Below are 18506 nucleotides of genomic sequence, written 5' to 3' on the forward strand. Positions count from 1 at the left end.
TCTAAGGCAAGAACAAGATGTTGGCCAGGTCGATAAGTAGCCAGGCACGGGGCCTGTTTCAGCATAGTCTTCAATTTCTGGAAAGCCGATCGCATGACACGGACCAGTGAAAACACACGTTTTTATGCAACAGGCGATGCAACAGCTGAGCCACCGAAGCAGCAGACGGTAAAATCTTGTGATAGTATAATATTTTCCCCAAGAAAGCCTGCAGTTCTTTAACTGATGTAGGGCAAGGAAGGGCATCGATAGCAGCGACATTTTGCTGGAGCGGACGAATACCATCCCGAGAGAGTTGGAAGCCCAAGTACGTGATAGATGCCTGAAAAAATTGTGATTTCTGAAGATTACACTTAAGACCGGCAGTCTGTAAGACATGAAAAAGTGTGCGGAGATTTTGAAGATGTTCTTCAGTGGTGGAGCCAGTGACAACAATGTCGTCCATGTAATTGATACACCCAGGGACAGGGAGCAGTAATTGTTCCAAGAATCGCTGAAAGAGAGCAGGGGCGCTAGCAACCCCGAATGGCAAACATTGGTGTTGATAGAGGCCGAAAGGCGTGTTAAGGACCAGAAACTGCCGGGAAGCAGCGTCGAGAGGAAGTTGATGATAAGCTTCTGACAGGTCAATTTTAGAAAAATACTGGTCTCCAGCAAGTTTAGTGAACAGTTCTTCAGGACGGGGCAAAGGGTAAGTGTCGATGAGGCATTGAGCATTTACAGTGGCTTTGAAATTGCCACAGAGACGAATATCACCATTTGGCTTAGCAACAACAACGGCAGGAGAGGACCACTCACTGGAAGTGACAGGAAGCAAGACCCCTGAAGTAGTGAGATGATCCAACTCCCATTTTACCCGATCACGAAGGCCACAGGAATGGGCCGAGCCCGAAAAAACTTAGGCCGAGCAGTGGGTTTGAGCATGATATGAGCTTCAAAGTTGTTTGCATGGCCTAACCCAGCAGGAAAAAGGGACGAAAATGTCGTCGACAAGGAATCCAGTTGAGCATAAGGAATAGCATCAGAGACGATATTGACAGAGTCATCTATGGAGAACCCAAAAACTCGAAAGGCATCGAAACCAAAAAGATTCTCTGCGTTACTCTGGTTGACCACAAATATGGGGACAGTGCGAACGACGGATTTGTAAGATACCTCAGCATTACACTGTCCCAAGAGAGAAATCTTCTGTTTATTGTATGTCCGTAATTGCCGAGTGACAGGTGACAGGAGTGGAGAACCCAACTGAAGACACGTCTGAGAATTAATTATAGTGGCAGCAGGACCAGTATCCACCTGCATGCGAACATCTAGACCAAGGATTTGGACAGTGAGGAATAACTTCCCTGAAAGGGAACACAGACAACACAGAATCAGAATCAGCGTCACGTTCATAAACATCATGTATGCGGTCGGATTTGCAAACGGAAGACACATGACCTTTCTTTTTGCAATTCTGACACACAGCCCAATGTTGGGGACAATCCTCGCGTGAATGTTTCGTAAAACACCACGGACATGAAAGAAGTTGCCGGGGGTTTTGCTGCAGTTTCTTAGCGGGTTGTTTGCGGTTAGGCCGAGGCTGCGCATGGGAGCGCACTGCGGCCACATCGGCTGGCGGGGACACGCCGCACGCGTCGTCAACAGCGCACAGAGGTTGTATTTCCCCGACATCACCCCACGCCTCTATTTGCGCGCCAGCGGCGCGAGAAATTTCAAAAGACTGCGCAATGGAGAGAACTTCATCTAGAGTCGGATTTGCCAACTGAAGGATAATAGCATCCCATACCATGGAATCGGCATAGGATTCTATGTGAACGTCAGTAAAAAAATTGACACTTTCGACTGAGGCCGTGAAGTTCAGCAGCCCAAGCGCGATAGGATTGATGTGGCTGTTTTCGACAACGATAAAAGGCAACACGAGAGGCTACCACATGCTTTTGCTTTTGAAAATAAACAGACAGAAGTGAGCACATTTCAGCAAAGGACAAAGACGCAGGATCCTTCAAAGGAGCCAATTGCGACAACAACCGATACATTTGAGGTGAAATCCAGGAAAGGAACAGAGACTTACATGGTTGTTCGTCTGTGACATGAACTGCCAAGAAGTGCTGTCGAAGACGTTTTTCATAATCAGACCAGTCTTCCACCGTCTCGTCGTAAGGAGGAAAAGGAGGTATAGCCAACGACAAGAAACGCCCTGCATTTGACGCCGCGACGAAATCGCGAATCGCCGCTGTTAGAAGCGTTTGCTGTTCAAGGAGATTTTGCAATAGTTGCTCGACAGTAGCCATGGAAACCTGTGGGTCAATGGTGAAAAGGAAAGATCCCATCCTCGTCGCCAATTGTTATAAGATCAAGTTTAACACCTATATTTCAGAACGACACAACACATATAAGTCACAGAGTAAGTTGACAAGCAAGAGCATTCGAATGAGCTCTGGGTCCCAGTCTAGTGGCCGCTGCTCGGCTGGCCGCTTAGGCGGTGCAGCTGCTGCGTGGCTGGCAGACAGCGCCGCACATAGAGGACGCTCGTAATTGCGCCGCGGTGCTTTGAATGATTGGCGAGTCACAACAATTATGATGTTCAGTATGTAATTATGTTATGGCTGCTAAGTCAGGCCATAGAGTGCCGTAATTGGACAAAGAACTTGCAACAAGTTGTCTTTAGTCTATACAAAATAATTAATGCTTGTTTAAGGTATTATCTATAGATCATTTGGACCTTGTAACACATGTGAGGCTCTGTGAACTATTATCTCAGGTCTTCGTACAGAAAACATCCCACTGTTGTTAAATTTTCTAGTGATCTTAATTCACTTTTGGTAAGACAGTAAAACAAATGCCAGCTCTAACTTCCTCTTGGTACAATTTTAAAAATGTTTGGATGAGTTAACAGTATAATCTTGCTGAAAATCGTCTGAAATAATGTGAAGTAGCATTACAATCTTGCTGAAACTCCACCAAAATTATGAAGTATGCTGCTTTTGATTGAGAAAGAGTCATTAAAAATCTAGAAATGTACTGTTAGGCAATTTATTGACAAATTTGAAGCATTTGGTACAGATCTTTTTGTTTAGCTTGAGCACTTTTACAAAAAAGAGAGAGAGAGAGAGAGAAAGAGAATTTGGACAGTGGTACTCACTCCTACTGTTTGTTGACATTTGCTAATTTTGTCATAGCAGTTGCAATATTTTGGAACTGATCATATCAAGACTTCATTTTTGTGACAACGACAATACAGTTTTATATGTTGCATAAAATGCCTGCTATATTCTTGTCTGGTTGTGGTGATATTAGAGACTCACTGAGCTTTTTCCTACTTCGTGAACATATTCATTGTCCTAGACCCTGCAACTACTACAATATAGCTATGATGCATTAATTAAATATGCGACAAATAGGACAAACATTTTTATGAAAGTTCCAGATGCCTATCTCAAGCAGATATAAATGGAGGTTGTAATCAAGTCTTCAGAGATGCCCTTTTTTGTGGCGGCGTTCGTAGCGACAAGCAATTCACTGTAGAAACGGCTTACGAAGTCACCGCCACACTTTTAATAGCGGGCCGACCGGTCCGCTGGAACAGTGAACAGAAAGATGAAAACCCAAACACTCTGATTAAATAAAAGTCGGTACTTATCTTTATTAACGAAGATACAGAAACGCAGTAGTGAACTCCGTGTCTACAGAGATCTGTCTAGTTCGAGTCGGAGCGGCTAGGTCAGCGTCGGCTGACGACAAACAACAACTCTGCTGCGATGAACACACAACTGACTAGCAAGTACACAATACGGTGGCGAGTATACAACTGAGCGGCGAATACAGAACTGTCCTAGCGCTCGCGACTCCAGCGCTTAAGAACCCAGAAGCCAGCGGTGGCGCGCGCAGACTTGCGGCGATTTCCTGTCTCGCTGGCGCTGCTTATGCGGACGGCGCCCGGACTTTGATGCTGCCAACCTTTTGGCAGCGGGCTCGGGTGGCATTACTGGCTAGGATATAACACTCCTCCCCCCCCAAATCGCCGCACCGTCGTTGAATAATGACGTGGCGAGCGTCAACGGCGGGGGAGGGGTCTGGCCGCAGGCGTAGCAGAAGAGACCGGGCCGGAGACTTGTCGGTGGCAGTCCCCGGTCCGCACCCCAGCATTGTCTGCGCAGGGCCTCGGGAAACACCGACTGAAAACCGAGGTCAGGGTGCACGCCTGTGACCAGCTTCTGGTACTGGACGCGACGAGGCGTCGGGACCCACGAAGAGAGGCAGCGTCTCCTGACGCTGCGTCGACGGCTGCTGAGTGGGCGCCGGACAAGGCGATGCGGTGTCAGACTCCTTGGGGGTGCCCAAGGAAAGCGGCTCCAGGACAGGCTGCACAGCCACCGCTTGGGAAGGCGGCCCGGCTGAGGGGTCGACGTCCATCAGCTCCGAAGGCGGTGGCGACTGAAGAGGGACCGCAGGCGCCGGAGCGACCACCTGGGGCGCTCCCGGATGAAGCTGCGCGGGAGGCATCAACGGGACGGGCTGTCGGCGTGGTAGCGGCGACGGCTGCTGCTGCTGCCCTGGGGGCGGCAGCGAAGTCGGAAGGCGCGGCTGGAACCCGTCGCGGACCAAATCTGTGGACAAAGAACGAGCGGCAGAATCCGGGCGGCCAGCGTGGCGCAACTGGTTCTGATGCCTCCTGTGCACCCCAGTAGCACCTTGAACAGTATAAAAACCGCAACCCTGGACACTTATCACGGTACCACGTTCCCAACGACGGCGACCGTGATAAACTCTGAAAAAAACGGCGTCGTTGCGCTGAAAACGCGGGCGATGCTCAGAAGCGGCGGGTCGATCCAGGGGGTGCAACAACCGTGGTAGGGTGCGATGACGACGGCCGTGGAGAAGCTCCGCAGGCGAAGGGCCGTCGCGTGGCGTGGTCCGGTACGACGACAGGAACGTGATGAGGGCCTGCTGACGAGAGTGCGTAGCACGAAGGCGGTCCATATGATCCTTGAATGTGCGTACAAAACGTTCCGCTGCACCATTCGATTGAGGGTGGAACGGCGGAGTAAGAACATGGCGAATGCCATTGGCAGAACAAAAACTTTCAAATTCAGCAGAGGGAAATTGTGGACCATTGTCAGACACTAAAACTTCTGGAAGACCCTCAATATAAAAAATTGATGTCAACGCCTGTATAGTTTGTGCAGACGTTGTAGACTGCATGGGCACAACAAACGGAAAATTACTAAATGCATCTATCACGATGAGCCAACGAGAATGCCAATATGGACCAGCGAAATCAATATGTACTCGCTGCCAGGGACCGGCAGGGCGTGCCCACTCAAAATAGCATTGAGATGGAGCAGCTTGGTGTTCGGCACACGTCGAACAATCTGTAGACATCTGCGTAATCTGCTTATCAATGCCGATCCATGTACAATGACGGCGGGCAAGCTGCTTGGTGCGGAACACTCCCCAATGACCTTGATGCAACAAGTCGAGGACCTTGGACTGGAGCACTTGGGGAACCACTACACGAAGCTGGTCATTCTCGGTGCGTAACAGCAAAACTCCGTGCGAAACAGACAACAGATGACGTTGTGGATAATAGCGACGAACCACAGGATCCGATATGTCCTTTGCCTTGGACGGCCAACCACGTTGGACAAAACGTAATAATAAACTCAGATGAGGATCGGTAGCCGTCTCACATGCCACCTGACGATAATCAATCGGAAAATCCCGGAGGGATTGATGCTCATCGGCGTCAATCTGATGGCAAGAGTCGTCAGAGGAATCGAAGACATCATCCGCAGCAATCGGCAATCTAGAAAGCGCGTCAGCGTTTGCATGCTGAGCTGTAGGGCGATACAGTATCTCATACTGGTATTGTGATAACAAAAGAGCCGAACATTGTAGTCTCTGAGCTGTCCGCTGAGGAACTGGTTTAGACGGATGAAACAGTGACGTCAGGGGCTTGTGATCTGTTACTAAATAGAATGATCTACCATAGAGGTAGTGATGGAATTTTGTGACACCGAACACAATAGCCAACGCTTCCTTGTCCAATTGGCTATAATTACACTGAGCTTTGTTTAGCAATTTAGATGCGAACGCAATAGGACGTTCGGTGTTACCGACTCGGTGAGACAACACAGCACCGAGGCCGAAAGAAGAGGCATCACAAGCTAACACCAGAGGCTTGTTAGGGTCGTAATGGACCAGACAACGATCATTCAATAAAGCCTCTTTAAGCTGCTGAAAGGCTGATTGGCAATCAGCTGACCACACAAACGGAACATTCTTACGGCGGAGACGATGCAACGGTGCAGCAATCTGTGATGCATTAGGTATAAACCTAATATAATATGTCAACTTGCCAAGAACCGCTTGCAATTCACGCAGATTGCGAGGGGCGGGCAAATCACGAATAGCTGCTAAATGTGACTGGGAGGAATGAATGCCTTGAGCATTAATAACATGTCCCAGATACTCCATCTCCGTAAGGAAAAATGAACATTTATCGATGTTGCAACGTAGGCCTGCCTGAGACAACACTGTAAACAAACACTCCAAATTACGGAAATGTTCAGCAGGTGTCCGACCGGACACAACAATATCGTCTAAATAGTTGCGACACGATGGCACATTAGCCAGAAGTTGTGACAAAAAATGCTGAAAAACAGCTGGAGCTGACGCACAACCAAAAGGCAAACGCAGAAAACGGAACAACCCCAACGATGTGTTTATGACAAAATACTGTTGTGATTGCTCGTCGGGGGGCAATTGCAAATATGCTTCACGGAGATCAATTTTGGAAAAGAAACGAGCTTCCCCTAACTTATCCATCAGCTCGTCCGGTCTAGGCAAAGGAAAAGAATCAATGACAGTCTGAGGATTAACGGTCGACTTAAAAACAGCACACAAACCTAACTTGCCAGACGGTTTCTTTATAATAACTAAGTGAGAAGCCCACTGGCTCGCTGAAACGGGTTGAATAACACCGTTGTTTTGCCAACGACGAAGTTCATCTTCTACAGGTGCCCGGAGGGCGTGAGGCACTGGACGAGCACGACAAAATCGAGGCTGAGCATTATCTTTTAACGTAATATGAGCGGCAAAGTTCGCAGCACAACCTAGTTCGTCTTCAAATATGTCACTGTATCGTTTACACAAATCGGTTATGCTGTCTGGAGGAACAACAACAGAATTAATTTGCAACACATTGTCTTGGATAGACAGGCCAAACAAGTCAAAACAGTCTAATCCGAAAATGTTTACACTGTCTTGGATAGACAGGCCAAACAAGTCAAAACAGTCTAATCCGAAAATGTTTACACTGTCTGTAGCGCGGAGCACCGTGAATGAAACTGTTTTTGTATTGCCACGGAATGTGGCTGGCACGCTACATACACCTAACACAGGAATTTGTTCCCCACTATAAGTAGCCAAAGAATGTTTTGCCGCTGAAAGTTTAGGGCGGCCGATAGCCGCATACGTAGCACTATTTATGAGAGTCACAGACGCACCAGTGTCTAATTGAAAATTGAAGGTCTTCTCCTGGATGCGTAGCTTCACAAATAGTTTATTACACTGTCTCTGGATCGGTGCAGTGGAGGCGGAAGACACAAAATCAGTGCGTTTAGCGCGTGTTCGCTGCTTACGACAACTCGTGGGTTGGGCGGGTGGAACAACTCCCGCTTCACTTGCAGTCTGTACATTACGTTTTACAGCGTTTGAATTACGCTTGGGTCGCATAGCAGAGGGCTGGGTGGGTGGCTTATTGCGAACAAGTTTATTACCCACACGAACCGTGGAAGAGTCTTTAAACGCGACCTTCTGGGCGGGCTGGCTTTGAAGAACATGAATATCCATGGACTGGGCAGCACTAGAATTGTTCTTGCGTTTACGCAAACAAACAGTCTGGATGTGTCCTTTCCTTTGACAAAAGTGACAAACCGCGTTTCTCAACGGGCAACATTCACGAGGATGAGCAAGAACACACTTAGGGCAAGACTTAACTCTATCATTTTGCACACGCGGCTGACGAATGTGTTTAACATGACGCGGCCGGCTAGTGTTGACAGTCTGACTCTGCCGGTGGGGCTGCGGGCGTGACATAGCTTGCTTAGCACAGGCAATTTGAGAAATACATGGCTGATCTAACTCACACTCAGCATAGTCAAAAGTATCTTGGGCTTCAATGATGTTCATCACAGTCTCTAATGACGGGTCAGGCAACTTTAAGATAGCAGCACGAATACGAGAATCTGCAATGTTTTGAGTAATAGCGTCTCGTAACATGACATCACTGTAGGAAGCTCCACACACACAATTAAATCGGCACTGACGGGTGAGGCCCCGTAAATTTGTTAACCACTGTTTATTCGATTGATGTGGCAGTTTCTTTAATCTGAAGAACTTGAATCTGGCTGCTGCCACATGAACTCGCGACTTGAAATACTCAGCAAGCTTGTTAACAACAACGTCATAGTCTAAAGCTTCTGGCTTGGATTCCGGGAACAACTTACAAAGTAGTCGATAGACTTCCACGCCTGCAGTGGAAATTAAATAAAGCTGCCGCTCAGTACCCGCGATTTTGTAGACTGTCATGTGCGCCTGCAACTGCGCGAAATATTCTCGCCATTCTTCTCTTGATGCATCAAAAGCACGGAAAGGTGGTTCTGCCTGTGGTTGTTCCTTTTGTGTTGGAGGATTAGCCGCTTGTTTGGCGATTGCTTCTACCAGACTTTGTATTTGCTGACTCTGTAACAAGATCAACTGTTGTAATTCGGCAGACATAGTGAACACAAATTAAACCAGCCCCCAAAATTTTATCGCTATAATTAGTATAACCAGAAACAAGTTGAACCAGCCCTGCAAACGAGTTCAGAAGCCCTCGTCGCCAGTTTTGTGGCGGCGTTCGTAGCGACAAGCAATTCACTGTACAAACGGCTTACGAAGTCACCGCCACACTTTTAATAGCGGGCCGACCGGTCCGCTGGAACAGTGAACAGAAAGATGAAAACCTAAACACTCTGATTAAATAAAAGTCGGTACTTATCTTTATTAACGAAGATACAGAAACGCAGTAGTGAACTCCGTGTCTACAGAGATCTGTCTAGTTCGAGTCGGAGCGGCTAGGTCAGCGTCGGCTGACGACAAACAACAACTCTGCTGCGATGAACACACAACTGACTAGCAAGTACACAATACGGTGGCGAGTATACAACTGAGCGGCGAATACAGAACTGTCCTAGCGCTCGCGACTCCAGCGCTTAAGAACCCAGAAGCCAGCAGTGGCGCGCGCGGACTTGCGGCGATTTCCTGTCTCGCTGGCGCTGCTTATGCGGACGGCGTCCGGACTTTGATGCTGCCAACCTTTTGGCAGCGGGCTCGGGTGGCATTAGTGGCTAGGATATAACACCCTAGATGTTATTAGCTCCTATAGTATACTACTTGAAATATGTGAAGCACAATGAATGCTTTTAGTATGCAAGAATGAACTCTGTAATTATGTAAATTCATTTTAAATTAGTACTCTGTTTAATCTGTAATCATTTTTAACAGAACTTTATCCAACTGGGTACTTGAATTTGAGAAATGGGCACCTTCCGTGATAGTTGTGGCTTACAAAGGGTCGCCTGCAGTGAGGCGTAACATACAAAGTCAAATGCGAGCTGCAAAATTCAATGTGCTACTTACCACATATGAATACATCATTAAGGACAAAGCTGTACTGGCAAAAGTAAGTATTCCTTATTATGGCCCTTTACTGTTAAAATTTTCATTATTGAGGTTGTTCAAGGTGTCTGTTAAGTGCTTTAATTACATCTACATCTATACTCTGCAAACCATCATAAGCTGTAAGGTAGAAGATATGTCCCATTGTAACAGTTATTAGGGTTTCTTCCTGTTCCATTAACATATGTAGCGCTGAACGATTTTTTGAAGTATATGTCTCTTTAAAATAATAATAACATATTTTAAATACATTATGTTCTTGGTTCATCATAATTTGGCAAATTGTGACGCAAGCTAGTGTGTCCACTGATGAAAACCACTTTGAAAATTCTGTAGTTTATAGACTCAGAGGTAAACTGGCAGTTTCCATCCCTAACAAGCCAGTTCAGTTCATCATTCCAATAACAAATAGAAGAAGCATTATCAGTTTGATATTTAGAATTAAAATCAGAAAGTAAAGTTCTGTTCATTAATGAACCTCTGTACTAACAGAAGGTTATAGCTAAAGGTAATCTAAAAAGTTGAGGACTCTTGCTAGCTACTAGAAGAACCTACATCATATAAATTTTATGATGGGAAAGGCTAGTGGATAGCTTTGCAATGAAATGAAATTCAAAACTAGTGCCTTCAGGAGAAACCGCTAAAAAGTGTATGAGGATTATCCAGATTCTACAAAACATTCAATCTAAAATTAATTTCAACTCATGTTATGTCAAATACGAACAAGGAAAATAACTGTGGATTCTCAGAACAGTTATTTAGGAGAATGTCAAATAGATGCTGTAGGCATTTTTAAGAAGAATCAAAAACAAATTATAATTGTAACCGTCATAAAAAGATATGTCCAATTCTGGTCACTGCTAGCCTTCAATTAAAGGTAGGTTTTAATAGAATAAGTAGAAATCTCAGAACTGGTGCTTTCTTAAATAAAATCCCTACTATTTCATTTGCAAGCATGTGTTGTCACAACCTGTACACCTGGCTGTATTTTGTTGTTATTAAATCTGTACACTTGCCGAGTCAATACTTCTGATTTAAAGTATGGTTTAAAATTCTATGTTGTTAACAAAACTGTCATGTCAATTGTCAGCAAATAACCAAGCTGCATGTTTGTGTTCAGTAATTGTTCGTAACATCTATTTGTATAAATGACTCTCCTGCAAATTTGGAATTTATTATGTGGTTCTAACAGAGTGCTTTTGAAGTCATCAGAGTGAATATTGATTGATGTTTTGTCTACACAACTACATCAAAATTTCATTATTTAGGTAAGTGTCATATCCTATAGGAATGCAAGTTACTGCTTTCACAGGTGTGATTTTAAAATTGTTTGGCTGAGGTAACCTTATAACCACGCTGGAAATCCCCTGAAATAGTATGCTTATGGTGGAAGAAGAGTCCTAATAATTTAGAAATTCAGTGTTAAACAATTCATTGACAAACTTGAAGCAAATGATTTCACATCTTTTTGTTCACTTGGAGCACCTTTCAAAAGAAAAGTAGCACAGTGATAGTGTTGGTGTATATGATTTATAGGCTCTTGTACATCAATGATCAGTGTAGTACTTTGGCTGGAGTGCATTACTTTCACACAAACTCTCAGCACTATATGTTGACATTTGTCAGTTTTGTCTTAGCAGTTACAGTGATTCGTGGCAGGTCTATAACAACATCACATGTAATTAGTGTTGCATGTGTCATTGCTCAGTAAAGCTTTAAAGCTGTGTGGATATTCAGCCCTCACCAAAATCTGTCATAGCTGTGTTTATGTTGATAATCATCTGACATTTCTGAGCAGTACATTTTATATTAATTTTTTGTCAGTGAGAGAAGTCTGAAATATCTGAGGTATTTAACAATGCTCTTGCCAAGAAAGTGGTATGGGATTAGCATAATTACTACAAGATGAGTCACTTTGTGCTGAGAAAACATTGCTGTGAGTAGTTTTGCTGTGGACAGTTTCCAGCTCATTTCTTGTTCTTTGAGCATTAACATTGTGGTAATCAAATTTACTCTGTAGAAAAGTAATTCAGCATTTGTATATGCATTCTCTGCACATTGCAGAGCTTTTATCTTTACCAGGGATGTAGTGTATAGATTGGTAGTGTACTAACTAAAAGGCACACGAAACCTGATTCTTGTGGCAATCCTGTGTTCACATTTGGGTCATATTGTAAGCCCTTCATGTATAATAGGAAGCGTTATAATTGCTTGTTGTTGACTTTGACTGTGTCATACTACAATTTGTTTTAATTGCCTGTATAAATAAGTGTTGTGTGGTACACAGCATGTTGAAAACATTTCAGTTTGATGGCACTTCACAACTTCCATGCTAGTGTCGCTGTGTATGAGCTCGTACAGCTTTTAATTTGGCCTCACAAAGCCACATGGTTGCCACCACAAGTTTTTCCACACAAAGTCAGCAAAACACATTGCAATGAGAAATAGTCGACCTCACGAGTTACAAGTAGGAACAACTTCTCACATACTTCAGAATAATATGAAGCCATCCAGTAATAATCTATTCTGTAAAAGCAGATTGACAGGACTTATTACCATATTATCAGAGCCTTGGTGAAATCGTCCCAACTTTTCCTAGAGTTGGAATCTTTCTCATGAGTGCTCTGTAAACTTTTAATCACTGGCTCCTTTTTTTCACCGTGTGCTGTCCACATACCGTACACATTTTAATGATGATTGAAAACCATATTTGTTTGCTAAATGTTTCTGTATTTGAAATGAAATGTGGTTGGTGAATGTTTCTGTATCATTTTTGAAACTTACAAAATTGAAATTTTCCACTATCGAATTAGCTCATTTCTCTTTATTGTTTTTCAGTTTGAGAGTAGCAATCCTTAATGAAGCAACACAAAGCTTTCATTAACAAGAATGGTCATAGATAGCACAGTATGCAAATTGCTGTTCGAATTTATATACGTATACATATATTCATATACATATATTATTATACACCGGTGTCCAAAATTGAAGCAACTAATGGGAATTTTGAAAGTTTGCTTTTATTTTACAACAAAATAGTATAAACAGGTGATAGTAAAGTAGAAACAATGCAATGAATACAGAATGTACACAACCACATTCTGACAACTGGTTAATGTGTTCAGTATGGGATGTGACCACCTCTGGCAGCAACACAGGCCTGAAAACAATGGGACATGCTGTGAATTATGTCATCAGTCTCATGTTAAGGTAATATCACCCATTCTCCCTCCAAAGCTGCTTGCAGTCTAGGAGAGCTGTTGGTGGATGCTGATGTCATGCAAGCCACCTCCCTAGTGCATCCCAGACAGGCTTCATGGAATTCAAATTGGGAGAGCAAGCAAGCCACGCCAAGTGTGCAATATCTTCCGTTTTCAAGAAAACATCGGCCACCTGTGCTCTATGAGGTCGAGCCTTATTGTCCATCAGTGCAAAGTCGACCCACAGCACCTCGCAACAACCACAAATGAGGTCCAATGATCTCATCACGATACCTGACAGGAGTTAAATCTTGCCAATTCAACTGTACAATTTCAAGCAGAGGGGTTTGAGTGGTCAACATAATCCCTGCCCACACCATTAGGGATCCTCATCGATATTGGTCTCTTTCCATAATGTTTGGGTCCCAAAATCATATTCCACATTCCCTCCAGATGTGAATCCGTTGATAACCACTCTCCACACTAGATTGGGACTCACTCATCTGTAACAGTAGGCATAGTCCCACTGTTCAGCCACCCAGGTGGTATGTTGATGACTCCACTCTAGACAGTCCCTTCTGTGAAGACATGTCAGAGGTAGAAATACAGCAGGTCTCCTACAGTAAATGCCTCTCTGCGAAAGCCTTCTGCACACCATTTGCCTTGATACAGCATGTTCAGTGGATGCTGCGAGCTCAAATGCCAATTGCCGTGCAGTACTAAGGAGGTACTGTTGTGCCATTACAACCAAATAAAGGTCCTCTCTTCTGAAATCACACATGGTTGGCTCTGTTCTGGTCTTCAGGATACAGTTTTGGTCTGTATACAGTGTCAGCACATCTGATAAACAACAGAACAATTCACACTAAGTGATTGGCCTACATCAGTTTGTGACTGTCTTGCATACTTCTTTCTCTGGCCCTCCACAGCAGATAGTCTGCTAGGCATCTTCTCTGTGCCATACTGCACCATCTGTGAGTGTGTACACAGTGATTGTTGATGTGGGGCTGTCCGGCAAACATTATGTTGTTTTATAGGTGCCCTGATGTCATCATTGCCATGGTTGTCCGTTGACTGGAATGCCATCTTCCATGCAGAACATGGTCGTACGGACAGCTGGTTGATGGTTTGTATGATTATATCATGGATTAGACACAGGATAGGTAAAGAGAAGTTTGTTACTTCAATTTTGGACAACATTGTAGTTGGCAGTGTATGACCAAAATTAATTTATATCAATGAAAATAATCAGATTTTAAAAACATAATGTAATTGGACAGATAAAGAATCTGCTCACCAAGCAACAGAGGGAGAAAACATACACAAAGGTTAAAGAAATATGCAAACTTTCAGGGCCAGTGACATCTTTTGGCAGAAGAGTTGAAAAGTAAGGAAGAGGGATGAAGCAAAAGGACTTTCAGGGTTTGGGAAATGGGGAAAGTTGCCCAGATCCACAGGTTAGGGCAGACTTACCAGATGGGATGAGGAGGACAGTCTTCCTGTGAACTCTCCTCATTTCCTAAACCTTGCCAGTTTTTTTCCTTCACCCCTCTTTGTTCTCCCTTCAACCTTTCTGCCAGAAGGAGCCACTGGCTCTGAAAGTTTGCACATTTCTTTAACCTCTGTACTTGTTTTCTGCTGTGTAAAACAGGGGAAACCTAATGAAAGCAAGGATATTGATTAGTAGAATGAGGAAGAGGTTCTGAACGGTGAGTTGTTAAAGAAGTAATTTTATTAAATTAAAAGTGCCTCAAATGGTTAAAGTTAACAATTATGTGTGAATAATGAGGATCAGTATAGTGAAATACAGTATGTCAAGGAAAGTTTCACGGTTTTCATGGAGTACAAACTAGAATTATGCTAAACATAATGAAGATGGTATTGTAACAATAGCGACAAGCAAAATAAAATTGTTGGGGTTGAGGTGTTCGTCAAATATAAACAATGATTATGTTTGCGTGTGTTGCCCATTCTAAATTATTGAATATTGAACATTCCCATAATATTGACTATTTTAATTGAAATGACCAGTAATCAAACTGTGTTTAAATCAGAACATGGGCACGGAATGAGTATTTCACAGTCACAACTCTTAAACCTTCCCTTTCCTACTAGTGAGCTCTACCCTCCCAAGTGAGTTAATCTTGATTGCCTTAATTGGATTTATGACTTACAATGTTGACTGAATATTGGTTGGAGTAGAGGGAGTAAACTTACAAATGAGAAAAAAATTGTGTATACAATGTGCTGCCTGTACATTTGCCACTGACAGTAACTGTATGTCATTTATTTTTCTAACTTTCAGCTGCGATGGAAATTCATGATTATTGATGAAGGGCACCGAATGAAAAATCACCACTGCAAACTGACCCAGGTTCTGAATACATTCTATATTGCTCCACATCGATTGCTCCTGACAGGAACACCACTGCAAAACAAACTTCCAGAACTCTGGGCTTTGTTAAACTTCCTTTTGCCCTCTATTTTCAAATGTGTCAGCACATTTGAGCAGTGGTTTAATGCACCCTTTGCAACTACAGGTGAAAAGGTAATATTGGACAGGTAGCCTACTGAAACATTGAGTGCATGTGATTTTATGTCTGTAAACAAAGCTCTATTCATTAAGAAGCAAATTACAGTAGTGCATATAACTGTGTAAATGTTGTAAATCTCCAGTTGTTGTACTGAAGAGTCTTTTTTGCCAGGGATAATTGAGAGAGAGTGGAAGTAGTGAGATTTTCACTTGATCATAAAAAATACTTAATATTTCAGTTTTCAAAAGAAAATGGGTGAGATGGGACAGGGTGTATATGACCCAGGACAACCGGGAGATCCGGGAAAAACCCAGGAATTTTTTCATCTGGGAGAAAACCGGGAAAAACCTGGGAATTTTTTAGAATTCCGGGAATTTTTCCTTGTTTTTGTTTTCAGTTCAATTTTTGTAATTTTGACTGGTAAGAACCGATACTCTAACAAAGGATATTACTGTATCTCGCTACTACAGATAATACTGCAGCAATAAAACATGAACGAGAGAAAAAACGAAAATAAAACTTAAATTCAAAGGAAGTGCGTCATATACAGCAACAAAACACAGTGCTCATATAAGCGTCTGCCAACAGCAAAATGAGCTGTAGGAAGACTATGCGATGCTTCGTAACAACAAATTGCCTCCGATGAGCATGACGTCACAACTGTTTACATTAGATTTGTTTTAGCAGTTACGAGCAGGATCAAGTGCATGCACAGTTGAGTAGTACCTTCTTCCGCTTCTGGCTACAGAAATGTGGCTGTTGACTGTGTAAGCAGTCGCAGCAAGCAGGTAGATGCTACTGAGAAAAATTTTACTGGAGCGCCCAAGTTGCCAGATTCATGCATCCGCAGCAGGACTAGATCTAGGAGGGGGAGGGCAAATTCATATTCTCAAGGGGGGAAAAAACCTTGTTTCCCAAAGCAACTAGCATCCAGCGCACGTAAGTCTATCGATTATTCGTATGACTTTGAAACGCATCCCTGTCGGTTTTTGAACACATTCTAAGTTGATTTCTGAGTGAATCGTAAGTTGATTTGTGAATGCGTGCATAGTGTACATGATGTGTCTGTCAGGGGAATCCTTGTTGCATGTAGAAACAAACTTTCATACAGGCAAAAGCGGCTATACGAGCTCACCGGAGCAAAGCCGAACGGCTGAATGCCAACCGCTGTCTGATTGTCTGGTTGATTGGGTTTACGAATGATGAGCGTTGTTATAATTATTAGCGAAATCTATAGATTCAGATTACAGGAGAGGAAATAAACGAATAACAGGTAAGAAAGGTCACATATTACCTTCTCGGTTTACCAAAGAAAATGAAATTTTGATGGAAAATTTTTGGCCAGATTGCTATACTAGTAAGGGCCAGTTGTACAGCCCCCAGCTAGCAGCCGCTTTAAGTTCTATTCTGGAAGAAGCACGGAAAACGAGTTGTACGAGCATGTAACAACACCTAACCGGAGAATAATCGCAGAATAACTAATCCGGTGATTCTAGCAGAGTTAGTGAAGTTAACCTGTGAATAAGCTTTGACATTGGCAGGAATAGTTACAGAATTAGTGATAACAAGACTGTTTGTTAGAACGAGGAAGGAGAAGAAATCGGGACATCACACAAATTATGGAACAATATGACGATTCCAAGTTTGTATAAAAATTTCATACTAATATTTTTCGACCTCATGCTTGAGAAACTGGAGCGTATGAATGAAGTGTGAAACTATTGCCTAACGTAAAGCTTTTTGCTTGTAGTGGGCCTAATAGGCATTTGATATTTCAATTGTTGCAGTATTAGAAAGACTTAGTTTGTTCTATCTAGCAGACAGTGACAAAATAGACATAATCAGATCGGGAAACCACACCAGTCTTGGGCCCTATTTGTATTAACAGCTTTTGCAGTATTAGACAGCGACATTTCGATTTTTCATGTAGCAAAACGTTTGACGAACTTTCGCAGAAAGGAAAATACGTCATGTAAAGCTTTAGCAATATTAGAGAGAAAAAAACTCTAGGAGCTAAGGATTGAATAAATGTGTATTGTCTTGCTTGTCTCATGTCTTTACTGGGTCTATGTATCCTATATTTAATTTTATGTCACACAAAGCAGCAAGTTGTTAGCTGATAAGGAATAAAGAGTGCATATTTTCTGAAGAGTTCTTCTTTTTAATAAAAAAGAGGGACAGGATGTCAAACCGGCTGACTGTAAGCAGGAGAGACACCACAGGACATTTCAATTTCCACTGCCCTGATTATAGTTTGATGGAATCCATTACAAAATATACACGTTTCAATTCCACAGAGCGAAGTACAGAGACGTACGATAGAAGAATGCTGTGTGAGGAGGCGAGGCACTGCACTTTGGCACACTTACGACCAAATAACACGTGTTACATTTCCTGGAACACACATGCTTTATGCATCAGACTCTTCAGAAAACTGTACGCTACAAAATGGTTTTTTTTTTTTACGTCCTATTTCAAATGCTGGAGGGAATGGCGGGCTATTGCCCCAGTTCAGAAATATCGTACACCCGGGGCTGATGCGCAGAGCAATCTGAGTTATAGTGGGGAAATGGGTAGTCTCCATGTGACCCGTGCTGACATTTAGTGATTTTGCTGTTTTCTCTTCATCTACTGCTCTCACGTCAAATTAAAACAAAACAGATTTCTGTAGCCAGGAGCTATCAAGTAAATTAAAATACATTCACATAATTATGGAAGGCTAAAATGTGTTGTCTTCCCCATGAACCATGGACCTTGCCATTGGTGGGGAGGCTTGCGTGCCTCAGCGATACAGATGGCAGTACCGTAGGTGCAACCACAACGGAGGAGTATCTGTTGAGAGGCCAGACAAACGTGTGGTTCCTGAAGAGGGGCAGAAGCCTTTACAGTCTGGATGATTGACTGACCTGGCCTTGCAACATTAACCAAAACGGCCTTGCTGTGCTGGTACTGCGAACGGCTGAAAGCAAGGGGAAACTACGGCCGTGATTTTTCCTGAGGGCATGTGGCTTTACTGTATGGACAAATGATGATGGTGTCCTCTTGG

At 43.4% G+C, this 18506-nt stretch overlaps 1 protein-coding gene across 2 annotated transcripts in view; it reads left to right on the forward strand.

Moving 5' to 3' along the window:
* Nucleotides 1-18506, forward strand: part of LOC126474648 (ATP-dependent helicase brm-like) — a 233501-nt gene that overhangs the window by 154979 nt on the left and 60016 nt on the right. For both annotated transcript variants that reach the window (XM_050102137.1, XM_050102129.1), the window contains exons 15-16: nucleotides 9553-9730; nucleotides 15232-15474. In XM_050102137.1, the coding sequence (XP_049958094.1) occupies nucleotides 9553-9730; nucleotides 15232-15474 (421 nt within the window). The remainder of the gene's footprint in view (nucleotides 1-9552; nucleotides 9731-15231; nucleotides 15475-18506) is intronic.

The sequence above is a fragment of the Schistocerca serialis genome, chromosome 1 (assembly GCF_023864345.2).
Source record: "Schistocerca serialis cubense isolate TAMUIC-IGC-003099 chromosome 1, iqSchSeri2.2, whole genome shotgun sequence".
NCBI lineage: Eukaryota > Metazoa > Arthropoda > Insecta > Orthoptera > Acrididae > Schistocerca > Schistocerca serialis.